Consider the following 12762-nt stretch of genomic DNA (forward strand, 5'->3'; position numbering starts at 1 on the left):
CTTGAGAATGCACTATTTAAATTTGTGAGTAGTGAATTAACATATTTACTGTATGAAAGTGAGAATTAATGTAATAGATATGAATGTAATAACTTATTCGGAATGATTTCTGATGACGTATATAATAATGTCTACAATGTTTAATTGTTAAGTGATTTTTGTTTTGTCTTGTGAACCCCAGGAGGACTAGCTCCTCAAACTTTTGGTGACAGCTAATGGGGATCTTTTTAACAATAAACAATAAACCAAAGAAGATTTTCTTTGTTGACGACAGCCCGATTTGCTAATTTAATCTGCGCTGCCACTAATAAACAGTGAGTGACTCCTACATCCTGCTGTTGTCAGTCAGTTTGTTTAGGTTGCACTGACCATAAAGGTGGTAAATGTTCTTGCACGCAGCCAAACTGTGTGCACACGCTTATACAAGTCATTGTTTACGAACTGTAGAAGTGTCCACATTTAAAGCTGGCTCTGATAGAGGAAGCAGCAATCTGCAGATGCAGGCTTTTTGTGAGAAAGTCACTAACGGAGAACAAAAAATGTGCGTTAAGTAGTTGAATGATTGCTGCGTGATAACCATAGACTGTATAAAATAGATGATAACTAAAATGCTCTGACCGAGGTGCCTTAGATTGAAGTGTTCCAGAGGAGCTGTACTGGAATTTAGCTTTTAAAAGAAGCGGGGTAGAACTGAAAAACAGATAAAGCATGTTTGCTTAGCAAACCTTATCTCTCTATATAAACGTACCTTTTGTAGTTAATCTTTAGTTAAAGTCAACAGTTTCCTCATTCACATTGTTTCAGATAGTAGAACAACAGGATCAGCATCAATAAGTCAGTGTTGTTTGTAGGCGTGTGCCATATCATATCGTTCACGATAATATCGGTATTATTTTTTTTATGGTTAAAGAAATGCATATCATGATATTGGCAACATTCCTACTTCTTGATGTCGTGGTTAAAGTTGTTTTAATCACAAAAAGCTACTTACTCCCTGTTGCTAAACACATGCAGCTTTCAAAATAAGAGCACAGTGTGTGAAGAGAATCCACCACAGAATTTACAAGAAGACTGTCAAAATAAGATGCCTTAAATAAAACATACAAGAACCTTTATTCTCCTTTACAAAATGTCATTAAAATATGCCCCCGGAACCCCTAAATGGTTATTTTTATTATTTGCTCATACGAGCAAATTTTTTGTATTTGACAACTGTTGAGATTTGCACTTCAAACTACATGTTAGATTTTTATTTATTTATACAGACTAAAAAAAAAACATTTTCTATATCTTTTTAAGTATTTCCTAATATGGTCAAGAATATCGTTATCGCAAAAATAGCCTGCAATATCGTGATAATCTTTTAGGGCCATATCGCCCAGCCCTAGTTGTTTGAATGGTGTGATCTTTTTTCATCACTTAATAAACAGGAAGTAGAAGAAATGACGTTATTTGTTGATGTTTTGCAGGCGGGCCAGACGGCGCTGATGCTAGCCGTTAGCCACGGCCGGCAGGAGATGGTGCGCGCGCTGCTGCAGTGCGGCGCCGACGTCAACGTGCAGGACGACGAAGGATCCACGGCGCTGATGTGCGCCAGCGAACACGGCCGGGCTGAGATCGTCAAACTGCTCCTGGAACAACCTGGCTGTGACATCTCCATCATTGATAACGTAAGGCTTTTATAATGTTCTGATCAACTCACTGAGGGAAACTTTCAGTGACTTTCCCTGAGCTAACCAAGGTTATAATAGTTTGGGATTTTTCATCAGTTTTAGTTTTAATTTCTTTGTGAATTTTTGTTTTCAAATTCAGTTAGTTTTAGTTAGTTTTTAGAGTGAGTTTTCTAGTTTTAGTTTAGTTTTTAGTTTTTGAAAATGCTTAGTTTTAGTTTAGTTTTTATTAGTTTTAGTGTTAGTTTTAGTTTTTTTTGTAATGGGCTATGTGTTGGTGCCAGATTCAAAGAGGTCATAATAAATGTTTCCTTTATTTCCTTTGGTTTATCATCTCAGCCCCAATAAGGTTATTAACTCTTACAGTTCTGGGTGTTTTGTATTTTGGTTCTAGTGTAAACATCCCAGTCTCAGTAAACATATTCACCATGTGTTGCATGTTCAAATAGAAACACTGAATTATGAATGAAAAAACGAAAAATAAGGACATTTTCACTATAATTTTAGTTAGTTTTAGTTAGTTTTGTAACCACACAATACAGTTTCAGTTAGTTATCGTTTTTTTTAAAAACTCTAGTTTTTATTTTTATTTCAGTTAACAAAAATGTGTTTTCAATTCTAGTTTTGGTTATTTCGTTAGTTTCCGTTAACTATAATAACCTTGGAGCTAACAGATGAATGTTGGATCGCTGACTGGAGGAAACATCTGAGCACTTCCTGGTCTGGGATTCAGTTTAATCTGCTCAGGAAGCTGCTCCTCATGGGAGAATGCTCTATGTTCCTCTCCTCGTCACCTCGTTCTCTGCTGTTTCTCTTTGTGTTATTTGTTAGCAAGATGGGCTGAGAGCTAAAGAGCCTCGATCAGATTAGTTTCATCTGCCTTCTACAGAAATCACTGCTGTTTACAGGAAACACAATCACTGTAAAACCCTCCGGGGACGAATTAAACAGCCACGACTCCTCTTCACAACCGCAGACGAGCAGATTTCAGACACGATGCCCTGCAGCGCTGCACACTAACACATGACCCAGTCACAAGCAGCAGCAATGCTGCAGCTGCTAAAAGCTAAATAAGGTCAAAAATGTCCATCAGGGATTCAATATTTTGTCCAACGATTGACTTATTTTTGGGACAAAATGTAAAGTGCATCAGACTGTTAGTGGGAACTTTTCCTTGTCTGAGTCTGGAACAACACTGTGTGACATTTCTTGCTTTGTTTTCTGTTAATGTGAACAGCCGGTTGTTGGAAAGTGATTTCACAGAGGATTGTTCTGGATGCTTGACGAGGCCAGACAGATATTTGAGCGTTCACATGTGTGCCATGAATGAGTCGGCCCTTCAGAGCAGCAGCTCCTGGTTTCTGTTTCAGTGTTTCAGTGTTTCAGTGTTTCAGTGTTTCAGCACAGCTGGACAGACAGAGAGCTGTAGGGGGGATGGAAAACATTTGGGGAAGCCCCCACCTCCACAAAACACAGAGCAGCACCACAAACCATGATGAAGATACAGTGGAAGCAATCACTGAACCTCAGTTAGTTCGGTTTTCATTTCATGCATTATTGAAATGGAGATTGTTAGCATTCACAGCTCTAATGATATCATTTCTGTCTAATCAGGCCTACAGTACAGGCCAAAAGTTTGTTTCCTTTATTTTCATGACTATTTACATTGTAGATTCATCAAAACTATTAATGAACACATTTGGAATTATGTACTTAACAAAAAAGTGTGAAATAACTGAAAACGTGTCTTATATTCTAGTAAGCAAAGGGTGGTTACTTTGAGGAATCTAAAATATAAGACATGTTTTCAGTTATTTCACACTTTTTTGTTAAGTACATAATTCCATATGTGTTCATTCATAGTTTTGATGCCTTCAGTGAGAATCTACAATGTAAATAGTCATGAAAATAAAGAAAAACGCATTGAATGAGAAGGTGTGTCCAAACTTTTGGCCTGTACTGTACGTCTGAGATATTTGGGAACATATATGCCAAAGCATGCGACAGCTTGTTAGCTAGACGGGTTATTTCCCTGAATGTCCAAAATCAGTTCAATAGGATATTAAACAGAGAAAAGCACAACATCTCCATATTTGAGAGGATTTAAATGACATTTTCAGACATAAAAAGACTAATTCATTCTGTAAAATGTGCTAAAAAATATTATTTCTCCATCAGTAAACTTAACCATTAATCAACTAATTGTTGCAGCTCTTAAAAACACACAATACACCAATTATATGTATGACACAACGCTCTAATGTTTGTTCACATGTGTGATTCAGTCTGTTCTGCATGTTCTGTAGATGGGAACAGTATGCAATGTTCCTGGAGTTATTCCTCCAGCAGTCTCACTACTGATTTGAGTTTTTTGGGTCCATTTATTTTGTATTCGTAACATTTAACAGTGGAAAAAAGTTATCCATATCTTTTTGTTTTCCCCCTCTTTAACTCACATTTGCCATTGCAGAAGAATTAAAGTCCTTTTAAAAACATTACATGAAACCTTTTTTCATAATGAATTATTCTTTTGAAAGGTCAAAATGGCAGGATCTCTCCTCCTCTAGATGTATGTCCTGCCTGAGCTGTTGATGTAATCGTAGAAAAAGAACAATTACAAATACAGAGAAATGCTGATGAATGTCTTTGCTGTTTACGGCCAGTTAAGGACGTCTGATAGTGAGCTACAGTAACTGATGAGAGTGAACAAGTTTCCCCTGCAGCCATTATAAGAGTGATATAACACAGTCTGAACAGGAACAACACTGTGTAATGTGGATCACATGTTCCACCTCCAACTCTAAAGCTCTCTGTCGTCTCGTGTTTTAAGAAGAAAGTAAACTTACATTTCCTCTCTGTTCCCTCCTAATATATCTGATACCTCTGTTCTAATATATACAGTGGTGAAACAAGTATTCAGATCCCTTACTTAAGTAAAAGTACTAATACCACACTGTGAAATGACTCCACTACAAGTAAAAGTCCTGCATTCAAAACTTACTGAAGTAAAAGTACAAAAAGTATCAGCATCAAAATGTACTTAAAGTATCAAAAGTAACAGTACTCGTTATGCAGCACGCCCCCACTCATTGTAATGTATTATCTAATATATTATTAGATTATTTGTATTGATGCATTTATGCAAGTAGTGCTTTAATTACATTTTTTTTAAATGGGGCTGATTTTAACCACTTAATATACTGTTGTGAGGTTTAACTTAAAAAAAAATGTCTCATGACTTTAAATTTTTTAAGTTTTTATGTTAAATTTCGACCTGAAAAGTAACTAAAGCTGTCAGCTAAATGTAGTGGAGTAAAAAGTACAATATTTGCCTAAAAATGTAGTGGAGTAGAAGTATAAAGTCACATAAAATAGAAATACTCAAGTAATGTAAAAGTACCTCAAAATTACACTTAAGTACAGTACTTGAGTAAATGTACTTAGTTACTTTCCACCACTGAATATCTCTAATATCTCTGTTCTAATATCTCTAATATCTCTGTTCTAATATCTCTAATATCTCTGTTCTAATATCTCTAATATCTCTGTCCTAATATCTCTAATATCTCTGTTCTAATATCTCTAATATCTCTGTTCTTATATCTCCTTATATCTCTGTCCTAATATCTCTAATATCTCTGTTCTAATATCTCTAATATCTCTGTTCTAATATCTCTAATATCTCTGTCCTAATATCTCTAATATCTCTGTTCTAATATCTCTAATATCTCTGTTTCCTCTCTCCTGTGTGCAGGACGGCAGTAACGCTCTGTCCATCGCTCTGGAGGCGTCTCACAATGACACAGCTGTGCTGCTCTACGCCCATATGAACTATGCCAAGACCCAGCCGGCTGTGGTGAGTCCTGCTCCTCCTCATCCTCCTGCTGCTCTCTGGAGATGGAATAGTCATACGTAACAGAGCTAAAAACTCCAGATATGTGCTGTGCTCATGATGCATTAGTGTCGTGTTTCAGATCACACACTGCTGTCATGCACTGACTGTAAACCTGGTGGATCAGCTGGAGATAATCAGCTCCAGACATCTCTGTGTATCTGCACTAACTCCATTAACCCTTTGATGCACAACATATGGACAACCCTTCTAATACACAACATGGGTTCATACAAAGTTGATTTAAAATGAAATGACCTACTATAATAACAGTAATTTGTTTCAAATAGTTACTTTCCACACTCATATATTTTGCCACACATACACTGTATCTGGTAGGTATTCACAGCACTTTAGTTTTTCCACATTTTTTTATGTTTCAGCCTGATTCCAAAATGTATTAAATTCATTTTTCCTTAAAGTTATACACACAATACCCCCATAATGAAATGTTTGACCCATGTTGTGCATTAGAAGCGTAGTGATACAAAAAGGGTTTTCATTCAAAAAGTAAGAAATGAAAACGAAAAGTGAGGATGTATGATGATCTAAAACAAGCTGATTGAGGAAAACCTGGAATACTGAATGATGAAATTAATTTATTGCGAAGATATAGAAAATTAAAAACTCAGTCGGGTCACTTTAGACCCATGTTGTGCATCAAAGGGTTAAAACTGATGCATTAGCCCACTGATGGCTTCAATGTGACTTAAATAATGTGCTACTAAAAAAAACCTACATGCAGAACATAAAATTGCTTAGTTGGCATTTCAATCACTACCACTGCAGTTTCCTTGCCGTCATTTAGCTGCTGCAGCACTGCAAACAAAGAAAATTTCAAGGCAACAAACTTCAATAAAATTTTAAGTTGGACAATTAAACTAAATATTTTAAGTTTTGTTTTTGAGTTTGCTCAACTCTGAATTCAGATTTTTGTCAACTCAACTGTAAATTGTACTAACTTATAATTTAACATTGTAATAACTTTTAATCCTTACTTCTGCTAACTTCTGCAATGTGCTGAAGTGGCACGATTGTAACGCCGCTATGAAATGTCAGCTAATGTTGTGACCACAATGTTGAGTTAGCATTGATACGCTAATGGCTACTCTTGTAGCTGTAACAAGCAGCGCCGCTAGCGTCAGTTAGCCGCTAGCATCAGTTAGCCGCTAGCGCCAGTTAGCCGCTAGCATCAGTTAGCCGCTAGCTTTCGCTAATGAATTTAACCGCTTTCCCGCATTTCCCAACAAAGAAATAAGAGTTATCAGAACTATTGTCCCTTGTTGTGAACCCCAACTTAAAGATATAAGTAACAACAACTCACCAACTTGTTTTTGAGCAGACAACTGGCTTCCTTTGTTGTGCTAACTTACATTATTGCCCTCAATGTCAATCATTTATATTTCCAAGTTTTACACAAGTTGGCTTTTTTGCAGTGTGGCGGCTCCCCTCCGCTGCACTGCAAAAAAGCCAACTTGTATTTTTTGGCCTAAAACAGTGATTTAAATTGGTAAAACTTGGAAATATAAATGATTGACATTTAGGGCAATAATGTAAGTTAGCACAACAAAGGAAGCCAGTTGTCTGCTCAAAAACAAGTTGGTGAGTTGTTGTTACTTATATCTTTAAGTTGGGGTTCACAACAAGGGACAATAGTTCTGATAACTCTTATTTCTTTGTTGGGAAATGCGGGAAGCCAACTTTCCGAGGTGCCACCAGGCTCTTGAAGTCTCCTTGTAGCTGTGCTGCCTCCAGCTGGAGTCCACACATGTAAACAACCCTCATCATGTTTCAACTTACAGCTGAGTTGACAAAAATCAGAATTCAGAGTTGAGCAAACTCAAAAGCAAAACTTAAAATATTTAGTTTAATTGTCCAATTTAAAATTTGATCAAAGTTTGTTGCCTTGAAATTTTGAGTTCACCCAACTTTTCTTTTTTTGCAGTGTTCGTACCAGAGTAGGAGACTTTAAATGGTCACAGAGTGTGGGACACTTGACATTTCTCACCTCATGAGTGTAACATCCACTTACTCACTTCATGCACTCAGAATAGCAAGTATAAATACAAATGTACGTACACTACTGGTCAAAAGTTTTAGAACACTCCAACTTTTCCAGAATTTTATTGAAAATGATGCAGTTTAATGTCTCAGTGTACTCTGAAATTAATGCATGTAACAAATAAACAATTGAAGTTAAAAAATAAATCATAGAATCAGTTTAGAAAGGAAAATGTATTCTAAACTGTTGACTCATGGAAGTAGCACCTTAACAGATAGAACAGCTGAACACACTCAATGGAAATCAAATATTCTTCAGAAAGTTCTTCCCAACTCTGTTGCAGAAGTTCCCTTAAACGTGGAGCAACTTGTAGGTTGTAAGTGATCAAGAAAAGTTGGGACACCTGTAGGAATTGGTAGCAACTTAGCAACTTTCAAGGCTTGATCAACCTCCGTTGCTGCAGAACTGCTTTAAGTTGTTAACCCATTTCTTGTTCCCTGAAAAAGGCCTACTTGTATAATTCTGAAATGTACATTATTTTCCAGTTTTGGTTAAGCTTACCTTTTTTTATTTACCTCTGGCAGTTCACCACTTACCTTTGGACCCTTTCAAGCTGTTCATTTGACTTGAACTGCTTGAATTTCAATAAAGAATTGAAAAATTGTGGTGTTCTAAAACTTTTGAGAGTTCAAAATGTGGCCTCCTTACATTTATCACATTTAGCTGTCTGCAAAGACAAAAGGAGAATATATATGAACATCTGTAGTCAACCTTTGAAGTTTCACAAAAAAAAAAGCCACCAGTTCTGAATCAGCTTGTAAACAGCCTGTAAGCAGGCTGAGTCTGTCCAGTGAGAGTGTGTGTTGTATTTAAAGTGGTGGATCAGTAACTGAAGCCTTGTTTGGGTCCTAGCTGCAGGTTTGGGTGTGGTGCACTGACTGGAGGAGCTCTGCTGCCCCCTACTGCTGTTACTGAGCTGCTGTGGATTGTGTTTTATTGTAGGAGACAGAAAACTAAAGTATTTTCATTACTACTGCATAACTAAAATATTTCCATTTAACTAATTTAAGTTCAGTTTTTAAATTTACATACCAATACAAGTCAACAATGAAGGAGCCTTCCTTCAAGGTTTAATGGCTCTAAACCCTTTTTTTTTTTTTTCCAACACTATCTTTATTTATTTTCAGACATAATAACACATACATATAACTACTGGGACTCCGAACATATGCCCCAAACCATGTAAAACACAAATAGTAAATATAAATCACAAACAAAAGAAGGAAACTTAAATACTCAATAAAAAAATAAATAAAAATTAAATTAAATTAAATTAAAATTTTAAAAAATGACACGATACTACATAAGTAAATAAAAATAAATAATAAAATAATACATAATAGAAATAAGAGTACAGATGGGGGAGAATAAATACAAAACCAACCATATACTGCATATAAATGTATAAACACGTAAATTAGAAAGTCAACACCAGACAAACATTTTTCCAAAATGGGCTGCAGAGGGCACTGACCTACCAGGTGTTTCCTCTAAACCCTTTTTACAAAGTCTTCAAAATTTGAAATACGCTTAATTTATTTTTTTTAATTTTTATGCTTTCAAAGTGGGATTTAAATATAATGCTTGTTTTTTAACATAATCTGGTCTTTCAGCTACACAATCACTCATGTAAACCAAAACGGTTTTAAATAAATGTTGATAAAATGATCCAGTAATCATATTTGTTTGATAAAGAAAACTTTATTTTCCTTTGTTATTCCTTTGTTATTCTTCCAGGAATTAGCAAGCATTAAATAATCAATGACCAATAATAATGATCAATGACAATATACATTGATTCATGTTTAATGTGTTCAATTTAGACTTGATGACAAAAAAGTATTATTTGGACGTTTGTTTACCGCTGTATTAACAGACGGACCTGTTGACTCTGTGTGTTCCAGGCCAGTCCCCGGAGCCCCACCAGTCCCCACAAGCCCTGGCCCTCTGACTGAAGGGACCAGACCAGCAAACTCAACTGGATTTGAGCTGTGACAAGCTCCACTGGAATTTACTTAAATATAAATGTATTTATATATTGCCATATGTCCTGCATTTATAAGTATTGTTAATATGAGAATATTATTTTTCCATAAAGTCGTGAATGGTTATATAATATACTTGACTAATATGAGTTCCTAGCATATCTACCAGAGGTCACCAACGCTTGTTGTTGTTGTTGTTGTTGTTGTGACAGGAGATGAGGCCTTTACACTTATTATTTGCACTCCACTAATATTTTTACTGTTGGGGGCAACACACACCAGTTCGATGTGATGCATGTCAGAAAAACTACAGCCATAATTTTCCATTGAAGCCCAAACACTGACATCAAAACAGACGTCAGGATACCTCACAGAAACCAAATAGCATGCATTTTTTACATGCAAAACATGCAGATTATTGACTGAATGGTTTGAAACATCGTGCTACTTTATCTCACTACTTCTGTTAGAAACATCACATGACACACACACACTGTGTGTGTGTTGCCTCTTCTTCTCTTTCTGTTTGTCTTTGTTAACTGATCTGTGAACCTCTTCACCTTTGTAATCTGCACTGTCTGTGCATTGTATGTTCATATAAATATATACATATATGTATTCATGTCTAAAATAAACATTTACATAAAAGTTGATTGTAAATAGTTGTTTCTGCAAGCATTAGATAGACAGACAGACAGATAGATAGATAGATGGATGGATGGATAGATAGATAGATAGATAGATAGAAATTGAAAGAATTGGGAAATGACAGTGTAGCAGCAGCATTACACACAGAGACAATAACAACACAATTAAATAAAAAGAACAACCTAGGCATACTTCAAGCAATAAAATATTTTTAAAAAATACAATAAAAAATAAAGTGTCTAAAGAAGGAGTATGTATTAAGGAGTAGAATAGAATTCCAGTGCAGAATAAATATGAATATACAGTATAAAAATGTTGGTGCTATGACAAACATGTTGTAAATGATAAGGGTCTGAAATCTCTTTCAAACAATAAGTTTTGAGCAATTTTTAAATCAAAATATATTAAAAAATATTTTAAATGCAGCAATGAAGTTATGAAAGCAATGTTGCAAAGTCATAATATAGTCTGACATCAAACTTTTATTTAAAAAGTCATACACTGTAAAAAAATGTTTGTAAAAATTACAGTAAAACACTGTCAAATTGCATCAGAAATAGGCCCTAAAATTAAAAATGTAATATCACCGTAGTAGATGCTTGTTATTACCGTAAATCAAGGAATAATGCAAAACTTTTAGACTGTAGAAAACACAGTTTTTTCATGTAAAATGAATGGAGAAATACCATAATGTCACAAGGACACAATCACCCTAAAAATAAAGGCACTACTCAGTCTAAATTACAGTTTTTGCTGATTTTTGCATTTAAATTTACAGTAGAAAACTCCCTGTTTTTTTAAGGTGAAATTCTGGCAACCACAGCTGCCGGTATTTTACCGTAAATTAAACAGATTTTTTTTACAGTGTAGTATAGAATGCCAAAAAATATGAAGAGAGACGCCATATTGTCGTATGTCCAAAAAAACAAAACAATAAACGGCGTAGAATAATACGGTGATCATGTTGAAAAATGTCATTGTGTAGTTTGTCAAAAAATGCTTAAGAATAGTATGTTGATTGTGGTTACAGTATATCCAAAAATATATAAGAACCTACCATATTATGTTCACAAATGTTAATGTTGATAATGGTAATAGTGTAGTATGTTGGAAATACATACAAAAGCACCATGTTACAGTAGTGTTCAATATAATATCAGTCCAATGTGACAAACCAGATTAATCAGGTTAGTTGAAAGGGGCGTGTTCATAAATATAGCAGTGTCTGCTGTTGACTTTACAAACACAAAACTATTTTGTACAAACGTTTTTGTTTCTATGATTTATCAATCCTGTGATCACTAAACTAATATTTAGTTATATGACCAGTTTTAACTGCTTCACATCTGTGTGATGGATCAACCAACTTGTGGCTCCTTTCAGCTGTTATTACACTCCAAGATCCTCTAACAACAAGTTTATAAAAATTATTTTTGGTCCTTTTTGGACATCCCATAATATGATGTTTATTCACTATTTTTGGACAAACTATACTAATACTTGTATAAATAGAGTATAATTAATAAAAATTGACATACTATAGCATGTCTGTTTTTTTTTTTTTTGAGGGGGTCATTTTCAAAAAGTAGTGAGTCGACAACTTTCCTGGCAGCAACACATTAAACAAGTGTACCAACACAAGACAGAGCAAGTCAGATAATATTGATTATTCCAACAGCTGGTTTTCTGTCTGCAGCCTTTATTTCTCCATCACAACTTGGAACACAAAACTTGTGAGATGATGATGAAGCAGGTTAAATTTGCAAGACTAAAACACTGCATGCAACAACGCTGATTTTAAAAAAAATGTTATTTAACCTTTATTTAACCAGGGAATATCCCATTGAGATTAAGAACCTCTTTTTCTTTAAGGGAGCCCTGGCCAAGAGGCAGCAAACACAGAATACAGTTACATATTTACAGAACATACAGACCTTAAACACGTCATGAGAAACAAGTGCATGTTGTGGAATTGGCCTCAATAATTTAGTTTGGATTTAAAAGTGTTCAAAGAAACAAATTCAGTTAATTTCCATTCTTTCTGGCGCATATTCCAGCAGAAGGTGCAGAGTAAATAAAAGCCCTTTTACCAACTCTGTAGAGCAGAAGGACAGAAAGCAACAACTGATTCCTTTGTAATTGTGACATTAGTTGACAGAATTCCTAGATCTTTTCCATCGTGATTAAATAATGAAACAGAGGAAGAGAGTTGAGACGAGGACACATAGAAACTGTAAAACCACAGTAAGCTCAGTTCATCATTGATCATACGTTTGGTTTTGGTCTGTCTGATGTTTATCTTGCAGTAATACAACATACAACAGATAGCAGCAAGCTTTAGAGGCACAAGACAGTCAGCAGGCTGAAGGTCGATCTGTGAGGATTAAAATACTGTGTGTGACATAAACTGAACACAGGACACTCAGAATATAAACTGTATGCACCCATAGGGAATGTCGGGTCATTTTTCAGTATTTAGAGAGCCTTCACATCCCTCAGAATAAA

At 35.3% G+C, this 12762-nt stretch overlaps 1 protein-coding gene across 1 annotated transcript in view; it reads left to right on the forward strand.

Annotated features, from left to right (window-relative positions):
- kank3 (KN motif and ankyrin repeat domains 3) overlaps positions 1-10253 on the forward strand; it is a 46455-nt gene extending 36202 nt beyond the window's left edge. Inside the window, exons 10-12 of the mRNA XM_059341391.1 lie at positions 1470-1670; positions 5425-5526; positions 9529-10253. Of these exons, the coding sequence (XP_059197374.1) occupies positions 1470-1670; positions 5425-5526; positions 9529-9579 (354 nt within the window). The 3' untranslated portion in view covers positions 9580-10253. The remainder of the gene's footprint in view (positions 1-1469; positions 1671-5424; positions 5527-9528) is intronic.
- The last annotated feature ends 2509 nt before the right edge of the window (positions 10254-12762 follow it).

This window comes from Centropristis striata, chromosome 9 (assembly GCF_030273125.1).
Source record: "Centropristis striata isolate RG_2023a ecotype Rhode Island chromosome 9, C.striata_1.0, whole genome shotgun sequence".
NCBI classification, from domain to species: Eukaryota; Metazoa; Chordata; class Actinopteri; order Perciformes; family Serranidae; genus Centropristis; species Centropristis striata.